Source organism: Myiozetetes cayanensis, unplaced genomic scaffold (assembly GCF_022539395.1).
Source record: "Myiozetetes cayanensis isolate MyiCay16 unplaced genomic scaffold, myiCay2020 scf13, whole genome shotgun sequence".
NCBI lineage: Eukaryota > Metazoa > Chordata > Aves > Passeriformes > Tyrannidae > Myiozetetes > Myiozetetes cayanensis.
This window is the reverse complement of record NW_026086937.1, coordinates 19,128,980-19,151,900: the sequence shown is the minus strand read 5'-3', so window position 1 is coordinate 19,151,900 and position 22,921 is coordinate 19,128,980. Positions and strand designations below refer to the sequence as shown.

At 46.4% G+C, this 22,921-nt stretch overlaps 1 protein-coding gene across 3 annotated transcripts in view; it reads right to left on the bottom strand.

Annotated features, from left to right (window-relative positions):
• Positions 1 to 22,921, bottom strand: part of PLD1 (phospholipase D1) — a 61,652-nt gene that overhangs the window by 9,187 nt on the left and 29,544 nt on the right. For 2 of the 3 annotated variants that reach the window (XM_050307834.1, XM_050307833.1), the window contains 14 exons: positions 22,582 to 22,734; positions 21,694 to 21,843; positions 20,772 to 20,855; positions 18,966 to 19,047; positions 17,229 to 17,339; positions 15,743 to 15,949; positions 14,689 to 14,905; positions 13,645 to 13,758; positions 11,474 to 11,602; positions 11,028 to 11,146; positions 10,758 to 10,871; positions 5,260 to 5,370; positions 4,500 to 4,588; positions 1,107 to 1,220 (listed from right to left, as the gene is read on the bottom strand). In XM_050307834.1, coding sequence (XP_050163791.1) covers positions 1,107 to 1,220; positions 4,500 to 4,588; positions 5,260 to 5,370; positions 10,758 to 10,871; positions 11,028 to 11,146; positions 11,474 to 11,602; positions 13,645 to 13,758; positions 14,689 to 14,905; positions 15,743 to 15,949; positions 17,229 to 17,339; positions 18,966 to 19,047; positions 20,772 to 20,855; positions 21,694 to 21,843; positions 22,582 to 22,734 — 1,794 coding nt within the window. The remainder of the gene's footprint in view (positions 1 to 1,106; positions 1,221 to 4,499; positions 4,589 to 5,259; positions 5,371 to 10,757; positions 10,872 to 11,027; positions 11,147 to 11,473; positions 11,603 to 13,644; positions 13,759 to 14,688; positions 14,906 to 15,742; positions 15,950 to 17,228; positions 17,340 to 18,965; positions 19,048 to 20,771; positions 20,856 to 21,693; positions 21,844 to 22,581; positions 22,735 to 22,921) is intronic. The other variant, XM_050307836.1, reaches the window with a different exon arrangement.

Sequence of the window (22,921 nt, the reverse complement as noted above, 5' to 3'; positions counted from 1 at the left end):
CAGCACCACTGTGCCTCGAGGCAGCAGTATATGTTGGAGCAGAACCAGGCAAGGTAAATCACAAAACAGATGCCTCTCAAACACCCCATGCAAGCAGGAGGAACAGAGTGCCTCCAGAGCCCATATTTTTCCCAAAAAACTGTTGATACATCAAGGACTGTTTATTTCCTAATGGAGCTTGTACCAACCCAGCATAGGAGCTCAGCAGCATTTTTGCAATGATGGTAAACGTGTGACAAACAGAGCTGCTACCCTCCCTATGTGCCACTGGATGTGTCTCTGTGTTCTGGATGTGAAATCACGTTAAGAAAAAACATCAACATGTGCAGAATGCTGGGTCAGGGAGTTTGTGGGATTAAGGTTGGGCTGGAAGAGCCACAGCTGGCATCTCACTGAGAAACAACCAACCCATGGGCAATTTCTCAAGACTTATGGTTGTCCTTGAAAAAAAAAAGCTCAGGCAGAAGGGTCTGGTTAGGGGGACATGCTGCTTTCCTTCTGCTTCTGTCCCCTGCCCCACTGACCCTTCTGGAGGTGCAGCAGGACACCTGCAGCCCAGCAGATGAGGGAGATTTCACTCTGGGGGGAGCAGTAGTCTCCACAGGCTGACTGTGCCCTGGCCATACCATAACACAGCAGCTTTCCAGTAAAAACATCTTGCCTTGGGCCACTTTGCCCTCCTCTACATCCTGTTCTCAGCACAAGGGCTACCTGGCACTGCTGTGTTTCAGTCCTTCCCATGAGACCTGCTGGGTTGCAAGTGCCTCCCCACATCCATCCCCAGCAGGGGAATCACACTGGGGAAGATGCTACTTCCTTCATGGGGCTAGTGGGAAGAGTTAGGCCAAGTAATGGCCGAAAAGGCAGACTTGGAGACAAATCCTGGTCAGCAAGTCCTGGTTGGATCAGCTAAATGGAAAAAAAGTCATAGAATCATAGAACGATTTGGGTTGGAAGGGACCTTAAAGCTCATCTTGTTCCAACTCCCCTGCCATAGGTTGCCCAAAGACCCATCCAACTTGGCCATGCTGATGGCAGGTGGGGTCTTGGGGACCCCCCACAGCAGGTGGAGGTGTCCAGGGAGGTCTCCAACAGCCCTGCAGTACCTGTAGTTGAAGTGCATGATGGCCTGCAGCGCATTCCCCCCGCCGGTTGAAATGTCTCCTTCAAAGCCAGGCAGCAGCGGGATCACCACGTACACCCGGAAACGCTTGTTTTCCCTGCAACAACAGTTTTGGGGGAGCATCAGCCTGGAAATGTTGCATTAGCCTGGAAATGTTACAGCTTCACACAAGGTGAAATCCCCTTGGTTTCACTTCCCCTGTGCTGACCGACTTGGTTTCCACCCAAGGCTACCACACAAATTTTCAGGGAGCAAAGTGTGAATTTCCAGTTTCAGGTTTCATCACCCACCATCAGTACTTCCATGAGTGCTCCTTCAGGAGGAGAAGGAATAATTTACTCTCAGCAGATTGTGTCTGCCACTGCAGAAGTTTGTTTGAGAACCCCATAGCCCAGTGCCACTGATACTGGTGCAAACTGGAGTACACAACTGGCCTGGCAGAGCACAACGAAGGTCACAGAGCTATCACAGGCAGAAATCCAAAATCTAACCTGACATTCCACTGCCTCCTGGTTTTCAGAAGTCATAAACATCTAAAAAGGTGGGAAAAAAACTCAAGGCACAAGTGAAACATTGATCATTCATGGAAGGCAAGTTATGTCACTGGTACATCAAATGCCACAAAAACTCAGTTCCAGAGTTCCCCCAAACTAACCCATACCCTAATCGTGATCCCATTCAGAACAAAAGTTACAACCACGGCACTGGTTTGGGGCTTTTCTCAAAGCCAACCTCTGGGTTTTCTCCACTGACCAAAGCCAGTGCTCTGCCAGCACTTCCCAGGATGCTGACAATCCCCTGCCCTGCACTCAGGAGGAGGATGATGCTCCATGGAAAGGCGCTGCCACTAGATGGCAAACACAGTTTAATCAGCACAAAATCACTTCAGGAGCTGTCTGAGGATAAGCTGAGTGTGAAGTTTTTGTTAGAAATATTCCTCCCTAGAGCAAGCCATGCCTGTGAATTTAAGGGTGTGGGAAATGTGAACCCTGGGGTCCCATCTGAGCTACGATGGAGATAGTGAGGACCTGAGTGTCTTTAATTTCAACCAATGCTTCCTCCTGTCTATGCTGTGCACTGCAGACTGGCTTTAGTTTGCCAGCAGAGCTCAGAAACAGTTAGTGAGGACTTACCCATACACAAGAGACTGTGAAACCAAGTTTGTTTATATCATGGAAGAGATCTACCAACAAAAGCATTCCCCAAAAAGCAACTTGTTTGTCTAAGGCCAGTGTTTATTAAACTGGTTAGAGAGCCACCCATGAAAAAAAAGAGGAAACAATACTAATAACATTAGTAAAAAATATTTAGTCTAGAAGAGTGAGAAGTATACAGGCTTCACTGGAGACCCTAATTTGCAATTAAACATTTGTGTGTCACCTATGCTGTTTTCCTGGGGCAGTCTGGAACAAGAGCATTATGACAGAAACCATTTAAGTCTGAATTTACTTTTAATCTTAGGCAGTGCCAAGCACTCTGGAGTGTGAAGAAATTGAACCTTATATTCAGTGAGGAATCATCAACATTAAGCTGGCATAAAATTGGAGTACTGGCATAAAATTGGAGTAATACAGAAGTGAGCATCACATCAGGAAATGGGTCACTGAAGAATCTGTGTGACTCCCTCCTGTGCTAGACTTTTTAGTATCTGGACAGAATGACACCCGTTACATAAACTTAATGTAACAGGAAAATCTGAACAGATTACTCTGAGAATTTGCTGCTACCTCAGTAGCATTGCTAATAGAGATGCAAGGGACCTGTGGTAATCAGTCCCCAAAGGCAGGAAAGGCAATCCAGAGTGGCTTCCCAGGGGAACACATCAGCACAGAGATCATAAAATCCTAGAATGGTTTGGGTGGAAGGGACGTTAAAGCTCATCTAGTCCCAACGCCCCTGCCATGGGCAGGGACACCTTCTCTGGGCAACCTGTGCCAGTGCCTCACCACTCTCACAGTACAGAATTTCTTCCCAATATTCAATCTAACCCTGCCTTTTTTCACTTTAAAGCCATTCCCCCCTTGTCCTGTCACAAATGCCCTTGTCCAAAGTCCCTGTCCAGCTCTCCTGTAGCCCCTTTAGGCACTGGAAGGTGCTCTAAGGTGCCATGTCCAGCTGCCTGAGAGCCTTGAGGTTGCAATGCAAACACCAGCAACACCATTTTCAGCAGCACTGGCACCACTCTTCATTTACCCAGGATGAGAAAATACATCTCCCATCTTTTCATCCTTAGCTAATTTCAATTATTTGGGCTATGAATCGCAGCTCACACAGATCACAGGAAACTCCACCCTATTGTTAATGGCACAGGTAACGCCCAGGCCCTCCCAGTTTGAATAGTGCTCCTCTTTCCACAGTGCCTCCAAACAAAGCCTGGCTCGTGGCAGCTCCAGTGACCTTGCAGATACCTCGCACACCCCAGTGGCTGCCTCTGTCAGGTTGGGTGCCTTTACCCAAGTAAGGCATTTCCAAGCTCAAGTGCCAAAAAAAGCAAAATTCCCGTGATCCTGGAGAGAGCACATCTGGGAAAGCAGCCCCTTCAAAGTTCTGGACGACTACAATATGGAAAAAATAAGTAGTGCAAGAATATCTTCCTTTGTGCATGGTGAAAAAGCACATGAGAGATGAAAGGAAGAAATTTAGAAAGTTTTTTGTGTATCAGCCCAGCAAGATCAGGATACAGTTTTAGACCACAAAATACACATCTCTTAAAGAGATACTCCGGGGGAACAACCTTAAGCAGGGCTGCCCAGGATCAAAGTGAAGACAAGCCACTACTTGTGGCATTAATGTTATCACGGGTTTAGGTGTGCTGAAGCAAAAAGAGTGCCTAAAATGTGGTTGGATTTGATCCATCCAGGAACAAACGATGGTCCCCTCGCAACGGCTGGGGGTTGTGAACACCCTCCAGCATGCACCAGAAAGAGTTATTCAAACAATAGCTGAACCCTGCAGTCAAATCCTCAAAATGTGTTTGCTTCCCCCATTTGAAGCCAATCCTCTCTATAGATGATTTAAATAAACCACAAATCCCAGTTCACCCTTCTCATCCATTAACTTGCCCGACCACCCAGTTGAAGGTGGGTCGGCTGCAGAGCAAAGGTGTCACTGAACCAGAGCTTTAAGGACTTGCCTTTAAACAAGTTCCATAGTTAAAAATACATTTGTATCAGGCTACGTCTAGAAAACCACTTTCTGGCTGCAGAGAAACCACTGAGAAGTCTGTCTCACTGCAGTGAACACAAGCATTTGCTCGACTCCATCAGTTCTGCACTGGCACAGCTCTTGCACAGCTGTGTCCATTAAGGTGTTATTTTGCACCACACCGTGGAAATGCACCTGAAAGACTTCCACTGCCTTGTTAAGAACAGGTTACCTGTGAGCTTTAAGAATCCTCTGAGCAATTGCATCGCCGATCTTGTTCCAGACAACTTTGTCATCAGCACAGCTAATAAAAAACTGGTTCTGCAGGAAAAGCAAGCAAAGCTACTGTCAGACACTGCCAGCAACCAACCAAAAATATTTGAATGCTTTGTTTCAGACCAAGAGCAACTAAAGATAGCTGAGTTTGTGTGCCATTGGAGTGGAGGCTTTTTTTAATTATGATTAAATGATATGTGTGTCTGTGCTTGTTTAAAGAATGAATTGGTCCTTATTAATAACACTCCTTAGAAAGTCCATGTAAAGAGCAACCTAAAAAGAGGCTGAAAAAAAATAAAAGAAGAGAATAAGCATCTCCATTCAGCCAGCACTGAGTGTCACTCTGACACAAGAGATTACTGCAGCTGAAGGCTGAATGGATGAAGAGCAGCCCTGTGAGTGGGAGGTTTGGGCATGCACAGGGGACACTGCAAAGCCACAGAGGGGACAGGAAGGCTATTGCACAGGCCATGAAAGCTGCTGGCAATTTTGCAAATAGCTTTATAAAGGAGAGGTCTATTTTTTCCACCTCATGATCAGAAGGCTGCCAGGCTAAAACCCATCAGTTTGGTCTGAAGACCACTGAAGTTAATGGAGCTCTCTAAATTCACAAAAAATTAAGACCAAACCACAAGAAGTAGAATGACCCTCCCCTGATGGAGGCAAGCCATGCCCAGAGGATCAGGACCCTCCTGCTTCCCCCCACTGCCACTCACTTCTATGTAGATGTAGTGCTTGCTGTTCTCTATCACGCTGATGTAGGCTTTGTGGATGGACTCCTCGTGGTATTTGATGCCAGCTGACCAGTCAGCAGCAGAGCGGATCACCTGCAGGGCAAGAGAATAACACCTTTGGCTCAGTCCACCCAGGACACCTCCACAGCATGGCAACTGAATTACTCCAGAGACAATGCTCTTCCCTGGCAGTGCTCACCCGTCAGGATTTCACTAAATAAGGTAATACATGCAACATCTGTACTGCATTTGTAATCAGGGGAAAGAATGTTCAGAAATGGCATTAATGCCCAATGTTTTGATCAAAGACACCAGTGTCCTGTTCTGTTGCTGTGTTCCTGCCCCCTCCCACGTGAGCACCTCCAGATGCAACAGAAGTAGCACAATGGAATTTTGTTCTTGCTTAAGGGCTTATGATAAACTGCTCTTAAAACAACCTGAGTTTCCAAGCTTTAGGTGTGCACATCCCATTAGTGACCTCCTGCCCAGCACTTCAAAGCTGGTCTCCAGCTGGGTCAGTGTGTTTTTCCCACAGTGTGTTTTTCCCTGTGCAGGGGAATCGTGCAGTCAGTCTGATAACACAGGCTGTATATCTTTGTCCTCGCACTCCAGATCATTTGTTTCTTCTGCCTAATTCTTGCACAAGCCATCCCATTTGTGATGATATGATTTTGTAAAATTTATAGTTCAGCTGCCCACGTTTATTTACTAGTTTTTACTGGAAATCCACTTTTAAAGTAGATCCTGCAAGATCCCCTGGGCATGTTCTGCCCCTCCCTCCTGCAGTTTTTGTGCAAGAGACGCAAACCAATATGAGAAACAACCTTTGTTCGTGCTCTATGCCAGGCTGAGCAAGCCCCACAGTGGCCAGCATCCTGTACCCCCCAGCCAGATATGCTGTGGCACCTCCTCCTCCTGAACTTTGAGTCAAGAGGAAGCCACACTATGCCCCAAGTGACGTCTTCCTAGATGGAAATGTAGTTTTTCATTAAGTGTTGGCAGAGTATGTGCTTGGGGGAAACAATTACTCATGATTAGCCTCTGTCTTTAAACATTGTCAAGACAAAAACCATCGAAACAATAGCCTTAAAATATCTCAATACAGCCATTATACCAGCACTCAGGGCCAGTCCCAGACAGGACAAGACCCAAGTGCTGAGGATCTGTGAAATCTGTGTGTCAGAACATGCAAAATCCTCATCTCTTGGGATTAATCACATGTTGGGATCAACCACTTTTTTCCTTGGAAATCCCTCCCATGGATTTCTTCCAATGCTCCATGTCCAGCTTCTGCCTTGCTCCATGTTATTCCCCCTGTTCCCCCAACATCCCTGATACCCTGTCCCTGAGCTCTGCTGGCCACAGCATGGCTGAAGACTCTCAAGGGCTAATTAATTACCAGTAGTAAGCAGCAGGTAAGGATTTGGCCCTTTGGTCCAGGTGCTGCTTGCCTGAACCAAATCAATTCTCTTGTCTCCAGAGCACCTCTGGAAGTGGCACTGATGGGCATTGCTGTTAAGGAGTACACAACTCCTGAGCTAATTCCTTCACCTGGACAGGAGTTTTCTTCCACAGGCCACTGAAAAACAGACCCTGCAACTCTCCTGTTGGGCTGCTCTCTTGGCCAACAGGAGGGAGCACTCCTTTCCAGCACCGTGGATTCCCAGCATATCATCTGCCTGCCCTTCCCTGCCTTCCTCTTCACTCCTCCACACCCCAGGGTACCTGCTGTAACAGGGCCATCTTCCCTCTGCCTCATCCCAAAACAATGTGATGGCTCATTCCAAAAAGCTGGCACAGCATCACTCAAAAAGCTTATGCCAGGTGCAACCTCGAATCCATGTGTGGAGGGAAGAAGAGGTGTCAGAAGGTGATGGCTGGGACAGCAGAATGGGTGTAAAGTGTTCCAGCTTGGACCTGAAAGCTATTTTCAATAATTTTAAAAGGTCTGCAGCCACAGGGAGAGGTGAGGACGTGGCAGGACAAGGCCACCAACAGCAGCACTGCATGGGTGAGCCTGCATCCCAAGGAGCCAAAGCTATGGCACTCAGACACATACACACACCTGGAAGTTTCCTACACAGGCCTTCCTATATCACTGTGTTCCATCTCACGCTTCTGGGCATTTCCCCCTTCCAGTCAAGGTATTTAAAGTGAGCTGGTTCAAACCCAACCTATCTCCTATCTGCTAGGGAGATCTCCTAGGGAGATCTCCTAGGGAGATCTCCTAGGGAGAAAAGGCCTCACACTGCCCAGCAGAGCACCTCCCACCCAGAGCTGGCGTCTCCATGCTCCTGCCTCTCCTCTCCCCTCCCTCAAGCCTCTCAATAGCTTGTCATCCCTTTAACTTCTCTAACCGATACAGGGATAATAAATGTGATGTTTGCTGAGGGCCAGTGCATAAACCCCAAACAATGTGAGCTCTCACGCAGACTTCAAAGAGGTAAGGGCGTCAGCTGCTGCCAGAGCATTAAATTTTCATTGCATTTCCATCAGGAACAGGATGTTGCCTCACCATGTCACATCTTTTGCAACGCTGGCTTTGGCAGATAACTGCAAACCCTGGAGTGGAAATAGAGAGATGGAAAAAAACCTGGCACTGCCTCTGGCAAATGGCTATTTGACTCTTGCAAAAATCGATGTACTCTTGCAAAAAGCACGTTGCTGTTGCTTCAAATGAAGTTCAAATGAAAAAAGACGAGACCATTCTCGACTCCTTTTCCTCCTTCCCAGCCTGTACCTCCACAGCCTTTCCCACACACACTGCATTCATCCTCCCTGCCCAGGGGAAAGCCCTTGTCAGTGCTGTTCCTGCTATTCCCACTCTCCCAAATATCCTGCTCCTCTCCTCTGACAAAGGAGAGCAAAACCAGATGGTACAACGAGGTTTGGAATCTGTTGCTGACAGGTCAGTGGTTCGGGCTTGCAGCAACGTTGCAATCCCCACGGATCTTTTGTGTTTTCCCTTCCTCTGATCTGCCCACAATTGAAGACAGATTTGCAAACAAGGCTCAGAAACAAGAAACCCAGCAGCCAGGCTTTCCTCAATCACCCCACAGCCAAGGACAGTCCTGGGATGATGGATTTTACCTTAGGGCAGTAACTTCTGCCTATAAAGTCCCTATACAGCATCAGAATGAGAATAATATGAGCTTGGTTGTTGGCCAGTTACAAGGATTCAATATCAAGAACAGGAACGATATTGCTCTAGTTTTTCTGGATTAAAAAGCTGGTGAAAGATTTTAGGGTATCTGCTTATTTCTGCACTGGACTGTACCACTGAAAGGAGATGTGAGCACCTACAACCCTCAGCTCTGAAACCAATAAAGGACAGGGATGAGGTTGATATTCCCATGACTGGAGGAAAGAAGCCACACAAGGGTGCCCTGATGTACACCCTGGGAGCTCCAGAAAAAGGCAACCAGGAAGGGGAGTTCAGGCCCAGGCTGCAGGTGTCCTGTCTCCCCCCCTACTTGCAACAGCCAAATCTGAAACCTCCATCTGGAGGAGAGCCTGAGCTGCTCATGGACCCACAGCGGGACTTCAGGGATGCTCATGGCACTTGTGTCACCTGGGGACTGATGGAAACCAGGCCAAGTGAGGGCATTATGGAGCAGACAGTCAAAATTTCAGTATGTGCCTGCAAATCCCTGCCTCTGAGCTCGAGGAGGTCACCCAGAAACCATAACCCAGCTGCAAGCAGCCTGGGGACCTGCAGCCAGGTAGGGCAGACAAGTCCCCCTCACTGCTTCCACCAGGCTTGGTGCTACAAATGCTCTTCCCCACCAGTTTTCCCTCATACCAGGAAGGCTGGTACATAGCAGGACAACATGTTTTCAGCCTAATATCATCTAGTTTTATTTATATGGCTACATGCAGGGCTGGGCTACTCTGACAGATCTCTAAAAGCTGCGATTTGACATAAATTAGCAATGAGCAAGGCAGTTTCATATGAATAATTTACAAGACAAACCTGCTCCTTTTTTGCTGTTTATGGCATCACTGAGAACAGTCCCCTCGTTTCCTGGATGTATCAGTTATTTGCAATGCCCCAGAAATGTGGTGGCCAGGCTAGTTTTCCAACGGCTCCCCCATCACTCAGCACCGGTGTCTGGGGCATTCCACAGTCACCATTTGAGCTTCATCCTCCTCTCCCATGGGCTGATGCCCTGAGCCAGCAGCTCTGCAGTATGGACTGAAGGGATGTTGAATCTATGTTGTTCTCAGTTTAATTTCTCCTTTGGGAACCGCTTCCAGTTCTGTAATCAGCAGAGCTTACCTTTTTGCTACAGCAAACCCCACGATTTAAAAGTTGCAGCTTATCTTGTGGTTAGAATGTGCTCAGGGGACACAAGCCCCATCACTTCCCTGAGAACAAGACTTCCCAAAAAGCTGGTGTCACAGACACAGCCAGGGAGGCATTTACAGCCATAAGGAAGCACACTGGTTCCTGAAGGAGGTTATTTCCCAACAGACTGCAAGCATTGCTTTGGAGGTCGATGTAAAACACCCCAGACCCATGAAACAAGATCCCCGTGCTGGCTATCCCTCACACCATGCAGGGAGGAGCAGACAATGCCCTGGCAACCCACAAACCCAGAAAAAAGCATCTTATTTCACTAAGCTTTCCCAAGTGTTGCTGTTTTCTGGGCAGACCACTCCTTACAAAGAGCAAAAGCATGCGTTTTTCCTGGTTTTGGTCTAACTTCTCTTACTTCATACATCTTTTATCCACACAATGGTTTTGCTACTTCAGCATAACTATTTTGACTTTGTACTCTTCAACAAGTTCATATTACTGCTGGGTAGCAGGAGTGTTCAATACATGCACTCAGTAGAGCTAACTGGGTTTTAAATAGAGGTATCTTGGCAATTCTGACTGTGAGGATGATTGTCACAAACGAGACTGTGGGCTGGCTGTGTGGAACTGCACAGGACCCACAGGGCTGCCTGGCTGCCTAATAAAATGCAGATGAAGTTCAAGGCAGAAAACAACAGCCCCAAGACTCCACTTAATGCTGGGCTCTTGCTGACCGCTGCCTGTCTCAGTGCCTGTCAGGGTCTGGTATACTGCTCTAAGACCGGAGATAAATACTCAGTGACTCAGTAACCTCAACCCATCAGGCCTTCCCAAATCATAAAAAACAAATGTCAGGTGCTAGACAAAGAGCAGCAGAAAACAAACCAGAAAACCCACACAGCTATATTGAAGTCATGGTGCTCCCACATCTTGAGTACTGCATACAGCTTAGTCCTCTTACCTCAGAGGTGGAGGTATAAATTAATGCTTCTCTACTGAAGGAGTTGCATTATTTTATTGTAATTGAGGATCTGAGCACCTAATCTGTGACTTAAATTAAGTAAGAGTTTTGCATTTTATAATTCAGGTTTTGCAGAGGGTCTGTCAGGAATCAACACTTCCTTCTGAGATGATGCAGAACAAGCTGTGAGTATGTGAGCAGGAGACCATCAACACTCACCTGGACTGTGGCAGGAACAGCATCAGGCACCTGATACTTCAACTCATTAGCAGTTTGCTGAGATTTTGGCAACAGGAATGGGTAGGACAGGGATCGGTATTTGGGCTTCATAATCTGCGCAGGGGAAAAAATTAGACAAAAAAAATCCTTGAAGAGATTGCAACATATCACAATAACATAAAGAAATAAAATGCATGCCTACAGAGGGTATGTGGATGATGCAGGGCTGTGTTTATCTCCATGCCCCCAGCAGTGATTCCCACATCCCACCTTGGTGAAGTTCCAGCGCTGGATGAAGTGCCGGGCGATGTCACGAGCAGCTTTGCCATGCACCACAGAGGAGATGTCGTGCCAGGGCATCCTTGGGGTGGTGTATCTGTCAATGAAGTCTACAGGAAAGGAAAGCACATTTCAACTTCTCACACAAAGGACAGGAATGTGGAAAAGTGCAGCATCCTTCTCCTCTAAAGTTTCTGAGACACACCACTGAGAGCCAGGCAGGTGACTTATGCATCCACGTGCATGGACCGTAACTTCATAACTGGCCCTAGAACCTCTCAAAGTGAGTTTCCTGATTTTTCCTGGCAGACAAACCAAACCAGCCTCATTACCTCTGGCTTAGAAGCAGGAAAAATATGGTTTGAGACTGAAAAGATATGAAAGAGAGTTTGGGGGAATGCCAAGTAAAAAGACTTCCAGGGTGCAAAGGCACTTACCAGCAAAAGGCTTGTCAAGTTGAACCCAGTCTTTAAAGACAAAGTTGCAATAGTCTTTTCCATGCCAGAACCTGGTTTCTCCAAGCAGTTCACCAACACCTGTCTTCAGGCTGCGGATGGATCCTTTATCTGTCCCAGGCAAACCAAAAATCAAAGACATGCTCCAGAGTCACGGCCGACCCTCGCACACGGCTGGTGAGAGACTCACCATGACAGAACAGCACTGTGGGACCTGCCAGTCCCAGGCAGCTGAAGCTGATTTCTCCCTAGTCTTCCTGTTGCTTTCAATGGATGCATATTAATATTTTTTCTTCCCTATTTTAATATTTGTTATACAATCAGAGCAGGTTATATATATAAGAGTCTGTTACAGAAACAAAAAGCAGATGCTGAATTCTCTACACACTGGACGAAAAAAATCACCCTATAATTTCTCTGTCCCCGGTCTTATGACACCTAGATATTCCCATCTGGCAGAATCCACATCATGCATATCATCTACTTCATATATTTTAAAATACTAATGACCTAATTCCACCTTCTCTGCTAGAGTGTTTACTACTTTGCCTCTCTAGCAGGGTGTATCTCCTCTAACAGAACTAGTCTTTATTAACTGGAATGAGATGTTTATGTTCTCTCATTAAGTATTGTGGGTTTTCTCTGTTTTATTTTGCTTTTTCCAAGCAAAAATGTCATATTTTGATACAAGTTTACATGTTGAACAAATGGATCCTAAGTTCCAAAATTCACTGTGATTAAAAATGGTCTAAAATACTGTAGGCAGGGATACTCTCTTCTAACAGGATCCGTTTTACAGAGGACATGTTTTTGTGCAGTGAACTCTTTTTCCTCACTCTTTCAAAACCCAAAAATGTTTGCCTAGACCATAAAAAGTTAACTGGTATTATCTCCTGACCCGGAGAGCAGCCTTCACCTACAGTACCAAATACCAGTGCAGTAATTCTATAATAACACACCAGGAGCATGTTAACCTGACCACATCACCAGGTAACCATAAAACAAACAAAACATAAAACCCCTTAGCACAAAAAAAACCACCTTTCAACACTCAACAAAATATACATTGGCAGCAGCACAAGACTGGGTTACACAAAGCAAGCCCTGCCAGCGCTGCTGTGGCCCCACCGAGCCGAGCTGAGCCAAGCCATGCCAAAAATGCCATGCAATAGGTATGCACCACAGCTGCCCTGGGGAGCTTGAGCTTCTAGTGAGAGTCCAGGTGGAGCTGGGGAATCACTGACTCGACATGCTTGAGTGGGAATGGGTGGGACACACCATCCGGCCAACACACACTCCATGTGCCGAGCTCCGATGGCTGTACAGTGACTCATGAGTGAGCACGAATGACCACAGGGCAGACTGCACATCACTGCCATGAAGCAATGGAAGTCCCTGGTTACCTGCCACTACTTTGTAACCAGTATTTTATAATTGGCAATAAATGCCAGAGAGGAAGGCATTTGAAAGAGGAAGATGTTGAAGAACTGCTCCTCACTCTGTACCAGAATTCGGGCATCTTGGTGAGGTACCACATTGGAACAGGCCCTTCCAACACCCATCCGGAGATGGAAACAGCTCAGTGCTCACAACCACCCAGCTCCTGTCTCAATTGAGTGTGCTTTCCTTGATTTTAGTTAGGGGCAAAAGAGGGAACCCAAGTCTTTGTCAGAACATAGGTCTGTCAGCAGCTACTCTGCTGTTTCCTCTCTCTGTTTGCATGTCTTCCTGCATCAGGCTTACTTTTAAAATATCCAGTGCAGAAGTTCCCAGTTCCAGTAACAAGCCCTTTCCTTTGCAGGATGAGAGCTGCTGAAATCATCATAAACAGAGCTATTTCCTCAAACGTTCCCTGCTGTTATTACTGCAATTTTTTTTGTTTGTTTATTTGTTTGGGGTTTTGTTTGGATATGGGTGTGTTGTTGTTTTGGTTTGGGGTTTTTGATTATTACTTATTTATGCTGCAGTATTTGTAGTTTCTGGAGAAGGTTCTTCTGCCAGGATGCCTGAAGAGGAGGGATAAGGATGCTGGGAGAACAACAAGCAGCAAAGGCTGATCCTGGCACCCAACCTAACTCTCACCAAAGTTATAATGCAAAACCATCAGCAGCTAAAGCCTGAAGGGATCCGCACCTCTGCCTTCCTCCACTTACCCTCCCGAGGCTCAGCGAGCCCCTGTTTGGATTCACTGTGGTGATGGAACATTTTCAGGTGGGGCCTTAAACTCTGGATTATATTCGGTTGACTCCTAGTGGGGTTAGGGAAACCTGCAGAAAGTCAAGATGCTCTATTCACGGCAAAAACACACGTCCACTTCTGCTACCCTGGTGGCTGCTCCTGCCTGAGGACACCTGGCACGGCAGGAGCTCAAACGAGACGTCTCTTTGCTGGAACTACAAGTGACCAACAAGCAAAAGACCAGATTCAAGACTCAGCTGGTCTTAAACCAAAGAGATGTAATGAAGTACAAAGCCACGGCTGTGTCCTGAGCTGGCTGCAACCAATGCTCCAGCAAGGCTTCCTCCGGCCAGAGGCAGGAGTAAGACCTGCAGGGAGGGATAGGAATTCCAGTAAATTCCCACTGAGAGCAACATACAGCTTCAGGAGCTGAGGACTTTTTCAGGAAGGACTCCATGCTGGAACAAATGTCAAGCTGATCCTTGTAATTTTAGCACTGAAGCTATTTTTATTAGGAGAATTAAAAGCTGCATTTCAGTATTTAACTGTTGAATAGCCTCTCCTCTCTAGTAAGTGGGTAAATTGGAGATGTTACCATTTAAATGAACTGATTTAAACGTAGGTTAACACTAGCCTATGAGAGGGCATAACCTCACTGAGAAACTGTTTTGCTTGCAATAATAAATGCAAGCTGAAAAATTAAAGATTCAATTCTCTCCTGCAGAAACAAACACTTTCCAACAATATAAACTTTAAGAACCATGTATCATGTCACCTGATGGCTCACGACAATTGCTAAATAAAAAATCCACATGAAACCTTTCCTGTGTATTTTGCAGTGACACAAATTTACATGTTGACTATACATAGCCAGTATTCTGATGGTTTAGAAACTCATCAACTCTCCTTCCTTATGAAGAACACATTACCCTAGAAATCATGTGAATGTGCACATACACCCACCCACCCACCTCCACATACACTTTATATACATTGTTTAGTTGAACATCATCACTTACTTGAGTCACTGTCGATGCTGCTGACGCTGTCAGCATGGTGCATGCCGTGTTTGTGGAGATGCTTGTAAATACTGAACCTTGAAAACTTTCTGGATTTTCCTACTCCTTTCATTTTTGATATGTCTGGGGCATCATCAGTGTTCTTCTCAAACATGTGGCTTTCTGGGGACAGAGTTTGAGACTGCAGTGGGACACGCTCAGACAACTCCGCTGCAGACTTAAGAGGCAGAAGACATGGCTGTAGGTGACGTTCAGACAAGTTCCCCTTTAACTACAGAATATTGTGCTTATCAATGCTTAGAAACAACCACGAGCCAAATTTTGCTCTGTGACAGACACACCTTGGTGGCAGGCTTTTTGGGGAGAGCCTGTACTGAGGAGGCACTCGACAGGAAACCCCAGTAATACCAGCAGCATTTGATTCCATGAATTTACTCAGGATTATTACTCCCCTTCAAATTCTCTTCAACCTAGACCTCTCAAATTTGTAGAGATATGTGGTTGTATACAGGCCCAGGTTAGCAGCTGCTGAGGGCACAAGTACTGAGAATTTCAGAGCACTATGTGAGTGCTTACTGTGCATTTTCAGCTAAGTTTTATTAAGAAAAGAAAGGTTGCCCAGAGAGGCTGTGGATACCCCATATCCCTGGAAGTGTTCAAAGCCAGGGTGGATGGGGCTTCGAGCAACCTGGTTTAGTGGAAGGGGTCCCTGCCCATGGGAGGGGGCTGACTGGACACAATCTTTAAGGTCCGTTCCAACCAAAAACATTCCAAGATTCTGTGATTCTAAGAACACAGACTTCAAGTGTGAATGCTGCTCCAAGCTCCAGGAGGAGGTCCAGGACAGCTCCAGCTGTCTATCTCCATGCCCTAACAAGGGCTGGTCAGCATCCAGCCCTAGATAGTCACTCAGTGCTCAGACACTCCCTCTTTCTCCATCTCTCTCCCTGTTTGTCTCTGAACCTCCAGAACCCAACCCTATGCTCAGACGGGGACACAGCCTGTTCACCCCCACTGCACACCTGCTGCACAGGTGCTGACCATGGCCACTTACTGCCAGGTTGGCCGTGGACACCGACTTCACGGCCGTCATTCGTTTCACGCTGCCCACGTCGGTCAGACGGTGCTCGTCGTCGTCCCACCGGCCGTACGCCAGGTCGATGCCGCCCACAAACGCCACCGACTGGTCCACGATGACCAGCTTCTCGTGGTGGGCCCAGAGGTACACGGAGGAGGACACGTGGTCTGGGTGTCTCATCACCTGCGAAGAAAACCCGCACTCCAGCTCAGCATCGCTGCCAAATTTAAACCCCTCCTGGCAGAGAGCTGTCCAGCTTCTTTTTTGGCACTCGGGAAACTCTGGAGTTGTTAATGGGTGCATACACACAGACTGCTTGATTACTGAAGCTACTCAATTCCCCACGAGCTAGGTCAGCCATACTTGGCAGGCAGGTGCTTCCCCACAACACAGGTATCCCCCAGCAGCAATGGTTACTGATGTTGGGATAGGTCACACTTAACAACGACAGTTTCATAAGAGGACCTTAGTCAAGGAAACTGTTTCAACAAACCATGCTTTCAGTAGAGCTGTAATAGCTGAGCTTTCAAACACAGAGCCTGCTCTAAAAGAAAACAACATATTGGTGATCTGAGTCACTTCTTTGGTTGTTGCCACCACACAAGTGAAATGAGAAGTTGGCTGGGGTTTTTTTCCGCCATTTAAAATCGGCAAGTTGTTTGGCATTTGTTTAAGAGATTCTTTTTGACATGTGTTTATGGTACAGAAATTTCTATATCTAAGCATACAGTGTATAGTTTTATTTTTTTATGTTAGAGCCATTGGACCAGCTTTCTGAAGAAAAAGCTATAGATTTTCATCTGGCTGCTCCCAAAACCTGTAACACAGATAAAGTGTATCTTCCAGTTACATCTTCTGGTCTTGCTGCGAAGATGATGGTGAATGAACGCTACCCTTCACTGTCACAACTGATCAAGTGACAGTAAATCAATTATTCTAGCATAATGTATATCTTATTGCTTCTTAAGATGTATGTATCTCTAATTTTAAGAGACTGGATCTAGCCTTATCTACTGGCTTGTCTGCCACAGCTCATTTTCTGCTTGGTGCCGAAACAGCAGTGTAACAGCACAGGACAGTGCAAAGCTGTTCATCTGTGATGGAAACATTAACATATCCAGTGATGACTCTCATCATTCATGTCTGAAGAGAAATGCTGAAATGAGGCAACATTCTCAAAGTGTAATTTTCCATCTGATGTAACCCCATTAACTTGTCACACGAAATATGCTTCCTGTGAATTAGACAAATAGTTGCTTTGGCAAATATAAACTAGGCAATTTTATGTTCCACTGAGATCTACAGAAATTGAGTTGTAGTCACTACACGGGTATGTCTTAGACTATTCCCACTGTAATGGTGGGAAACACTCTTCCAGTTCACACCCAAATACGCTGGGGTCAGCACTAGCCATCAAGAACAAGTAAATGCAAACGTCCTCCTTACAGCAGCGTGCACTTACCTTGATGTTTGGATGGAGGCGCATGAGCGTCCGCTTGCTGTATTCACTGTTGATCCCCAGGGCAAGCTCCACCTCTTTGTACAGCATAACAAAAATTCTCACTCCTTGTTGCTGTCAGAAATAAAAAGGAACACATGGCATGCAGGCATGTCAATGGATACAGTCCATTTCTGAAGCGAGGAAAACCTAAGAGGCAGTAAGTGTGTTGTGCCTGCAGATGGAAAGGCAGACTGATGTTACCTGCCCTTGATTATGCCCTTTCACACCCACCATGGTGACCCCACAGCCTGGAAGGACCTGCACTGCTCGGGAAAGCTCTTCAGCTCCCTGAGGAGGGCTCAGTTTGTGTGTGAAGAGCTGAGCTATGCCAAAGCCCACCAACAGGTCATTCCTACAGTAGCTCCTTTTACACACCCTTCAAGGTGATTTTGCAAACATGATTCACTCCATGTACAATCATGCTGCACACCTGCACTGAAGTTCAGTGTTCTGCTGCCTCATGTTGCCCTGAGGTTTGCCCATAGTTAACTGTCTCTGCAGGATGATGAGACCCGTGTGGTCCCATGGACATCCCTCACCTAAAGGGGATGCTGCCAACTCAAAACCAGCAAAGAAGTTCTTTCTGCTGGTAGAGGTAAACAAGCTCCTGGAATACAATGAGCAGTGCTAAAAAGATGGTGTTTCTTGTGACCAGCATGGTTATCTGTGGGAGGGTTTCTAAGCACACTGTTAAAGCACCTTCAAATGTGCCAAGTACGCCCCAAATCTTGGAAAATACTGGTCACACACTGGGACACCTTCACTTGCCATAAATCAGCATGGATTAAAAATGTGCACTGGAGTTTGAAAGCATAAACTTGGGACCTAAACATTCCACAGCCTTTTGAATTCCTATTCCCATTAAGCAGCTACTGAGAGCTTAGGCAGTCTCTAATCTAAAACTAAATCTCTAATCTAAAACTCTGATCTAAACCTGCCCTCTTTTAGTTTAAAGTCACTCAAAGTTAAAGTCCATGTCCATATGGACTCCTGCCCTTCTACCACAGCAAGAGTTCAAGAGATTTCCCAGCCATGCTTTACCTTCTGCTTTACTGATCTCATGGGGCAAACTCTGTTGAGCAACAGTGTTATTATCGGTTGAGTTACAGCCCACACTCATAAACACACCACAAAGTTCTCAGCCTTTCCCTTCCTTCTAAATTACATATATCACATGGAGAGCATGAGACAGCAACAGGCCTTTGACTCCACCAGGAACTGGGCAGTCATAATGCAGGCTGAAGTGACCCTAACTTGGGGCAATCAGAGGATCACAGAATCACAGAATGACCTGGATTGGAAAGGACCTTAAAGATCACCTAGTTCCAGTCTCCTGCCATGTGCAGAGACACCTTACACTAGATCAGGTTGCTACAAGCCCTGTCCAACCTGGCCTTGAACACTTCCAAGGATGGGACATCCTCAGTTTCTCTGGGCAACCTGTGCCCAGACTCTTTCAGTCTGAAGCCACTGAAGTTTGAAGGAAGCTACCCTCCTGCCTCCGAGCTCTTCCAAACCCAAATAGGGGGTGCAAATCAAAACACGCAATTTTCTGAGGCCATCTGAGGCTTGGCCAACTTTAACTCTCATCTCTACCAAACTAAACAGTGCAAACATTGTGGTCCCAGTATGACCCTATAACTGGGTGGGTGCACAGGGCTCTCTGCAGGGTGAGGGTTGCAGCTGGAGCTCACTTACTGCCTTCCTCTTGAGGATGCAGTCCAGCCGCCAGCGATTTCCTTCCACAACCGGTCGTTTCATGAAGATTTCTGGGCTCAGCCTAAGATAAATGAGTGGAAAAAAATATAGCATATGTAGCCTGCAAACAAAGCACTGGCCTAAATAATCAGCCTGGGAAGCAAAGAAATCAAAGTTTAAATAAAGTGGATGGGAAGGCTTATGTCCCAGAGTGATGCATTCTCCAATATCCTGCTCTTTGTTCTTTAATAACAGAGCATTACAGAAGGCAAGGGACGAGTCCAGCACATTCATCTTAGTATTTAACAACCCACGAGACCAAGTTTAACAGTGATGTGTAAATAGGGAAATTTGGGCTCTATCTTTGAAAGAAAGATGCAACAAAAGAAAATCCCAAGGTAGATTTGAAAGAAATGTCCAGACGTAAATAAATGAGAGTGGGATTTCAGTTCACCTGTACTTGGGCTATCTGAGCAGCACAGATTTGTACTGAATTTTCCTTCCTGCCTAAAGACAGAGCAATAGGATCTCTCAGTAGGACATTTTATTGATTGATCACTTAATTATTTCTTGTAATCCTTAATGCTATCTCATCTACTGCCTGCAGAGCAAGGTGACAGAATTTCATTCCTTTACTTTTGTACCAAGCATGGGAACTTCTGCTTGAACAAAGCATATTGCTACATCCTAAAAACATGCATCTGACAACAGCATTCTTATCTTATACTCCAAGTTTCAGGAGTTTTGGAATTCCATGGTACACTAACAATTGTCTGAATAAAACACTAAGTAAGAGACAAGGGGTCTGAAATTGGATGCTTCTGAATTGCCATCTGATGTTGCATATGGGGATCCAGGAGCATTGGGCTTAATTGTGGTCAAGGCAGGAAACAGATTTATCCCAGAAAATGCTAACATCATATGTAGCTTTCTCATAATAATTTCCACCTAAGAACTGATTCTCCCAGTTCCTAGAGGCAGTGGATAAGAAGCAAGAAGTTTGTTTCACAGATGGAGAAAGATAAGCACAGAGACAAGCCCAAGGTGAAGAGGACATCTGAGTCATATCTGGCAAGCCTCCCACCCCCATGGTCCAGGCTGGCTCAGGCAGATTAACCTGCACAAAGGCAAGACAGGGGCAGTCACAACCAGTACCCAGACAAGAAACTCTGCCAGAGGCTGTGAGAACACCCTTTCCTGCCTCAAACAGGAACGAGAGCACTGCTTAAACACATTGAATCACTAGTTAAGTAGTGGGCAGAGCCATGTCCTTCGGCAGCCAAACAGCTCAGAAAGGGCAACAAACCTCCCCTCATCCATTATCTTGATTGTTTAAGAGCAGACCAAAATCCCAGCACCACAGGATGCTTTCACTGTTGGCATGAGCCTTCCCAAGACAGCGAGGAGCTGAAGGGAGGATTCCATGGCAAGAACACTGCTGGGGGGGTTTGAGCATCCCTGTTCCCTCAGATACTGAAGGTCATTTGTGCCCCTCGGGTCTGCAGCCATTTACACTCCCGATGAGCACCTCACACCGCAACACTGGCAATTCAGGTGGTGCCTCCACGCAGTTTCAGGCATTTCCATGGAAGGAGACAACCAAGCTGTTGATGTGAAGCATGCGCTTTTGCTGCCAACCCTCCTGAAAAGGCCTTTGAATACAACACAAGGAGAGGTTCGGGTGTGCTGCCAAACCATCTGGCCGCACGGCTCGCTGCCATACTGTAGGGCCCCCGAACAGTGCCGCATTGTCGGCAACGCCCCGGGAGAGACAGCTGGTCAACACCCAAGCATGCGAGTACGAACCACCAATCTGTGATGAAAATCTCCTCCTTAGCAGCTTCCATGGCATTGGCGACATCCTCAAAGTACCACTTCGCATTTACATACCTGCAAAAGCAAACACAGCGTGAAGGTTTTACGTTTCCTCCCCTTCATTAATCAAAGTATGCAGCTGAAGAGAGACGGGGTTCTTCTGTGTCAGTGCCGTTTACATTCTCTTCTCAAAAGCAAACACAAACCTAATAGCAAGAATCAGGACGACACGCAGGGAGAATTCAATGCTGCTATTAGTAGCTTGGTGAAACAGCACAATAAGAGGTTATTAAGTGCCACTTGGCACTTCTGCCAACCACACACAATATTCCTGGATTTTGCTCGAGGTTCAAGCCAGGTGTGTCCCTCAGGACAGGATGGTGGTGTTTTCTCTGATTTATGGAAACTACTCGGTCAGTGGTTGCTGCAAGGCAGAAGCTGCAGCAAAAGCACCTCAAGGTTTTGCTTCCAGCTAGAATCCAGCTTTTGAGGTGCTTCTGGGCACACCTCAGTGCAGCCAGGTTGCACTGCAGATGGAAGGATTACTCACGGGACTACTGTGTGCATAACGCCCAGTCACCCTCAGACTATACCCAAATTTGCTTTTGTTGAATCTCTTTTATTCCCTTTATCCTTACAATGACAAATACCAAACGTGTTCAAATTCCAGTGAAACCTAATGTTAGCAAATGCTATTAGCTTTGACGCAAACAGAAGCAAAAGCGCTCCTGTCACCAGCCCCGCTATTCCCTTCCCGGTGGAGAAAAACTCAGTTTTTTTGCAACTTCTCTAATTATCATCAGTCCCCACGGCTACCAAAGGCCACCAGCTCTGTCCCTCAGAGCTGGGGTGATGCCAGCAGGTGACAGCACCCACAGCACCGAGCCTCCCATGGCCTTGTCACGCTCCTCACCACTTGGCCAGCGTGTTCTCCTGCACGGCCGCGTACGAGCCGAAGCGATGCTCCGTGAGGAAGTCCTTGCCGTGCTTCCGAATGAACTCGTCTATGCCCTGCCTCCACCACTGGGCATGTCTGTAGCTGTTACACTTCAAAATCAGCGACCTGTAAAACAGAGGACGCGCAGGGCAGGATGCTGGAGCCACTTGTGCTTAATTGGGCTGCTCCTCGTCGTCTATCCGTGTTGGTAAATGCATCTGCATCAGTCATGTTTTATTTAAGCAAAAATTAAGGGCTTTGCTTTGCTGTTTTGTTTGCAAAAGAATACACAGCACTGAGCTGTTCCGACTGACTAACAGCAATGCACTGCCAAGCATAAAATACCCAGATTTAAATTAATAGCATCAACTTTGGAGTTGGAGCCAGCTAATGTTGTATTTTTTAAGAGATGAATTTACACTGTGCACTAACATAAAAATATTAAGTATCTCTTTATCCCAACTGGCATGTCTTTTGGGTAATACTTCATTGGGATGCAGAAAACATATCCCTGCTTGCAACATAAAAGGAACCCAGAGCACCTAGAAAATTACCTAAGCAATTGCTGCCAAACCAGGTTGTACAACTCAATGTGCACCATGCCCTCAGGCCCCAGCAATAACCGCAGGGATGGACAAACAGCAGCTGAGGCTCCAAATGCCTCATTAAGATATCAGAAATGATCAGCATTACGGGTCAAATCCCCACAGGTCTGAGCACACCAGCAGCAGCAGCCCAGCAGGAAGCGGAGCTGCACCATCAGCCCAGTGCCTTGTTAATCCCTCCTCCTGCAGAGGAACATCGATTCCCCCTTAAGAAAGCAAAAGCAGACTAAGAGGGGCTAAACAAAGCCTGTTTTCTTACCTAGAGAGATTGTCGATCTGCAACCCATATTTAGTTTCTGTTTCTTTCTGGCCTATCTTGATGTTGAACTCCTTATCGACCAGCAGGACAAAGGAAATGGCCCCCGAGTCGGGCTTCATGTACATCAGGAACGAGTCCTTCACCACCAGCCACCTGTACGGGCACAGTAACCACGTCACCTGGATTTCACATTCGTGCCAGTTGTCAATACATAAGTCATAAAAAAAGCTAGTAATAAAAGGGGAAAGTGCTTCCATCAAAACAAGGGCAAATCATTTATGAAGGAAAGGAAAACATTCCCTAAATAAACACACCCCTAACTAAATGGTAAAATTTCTTC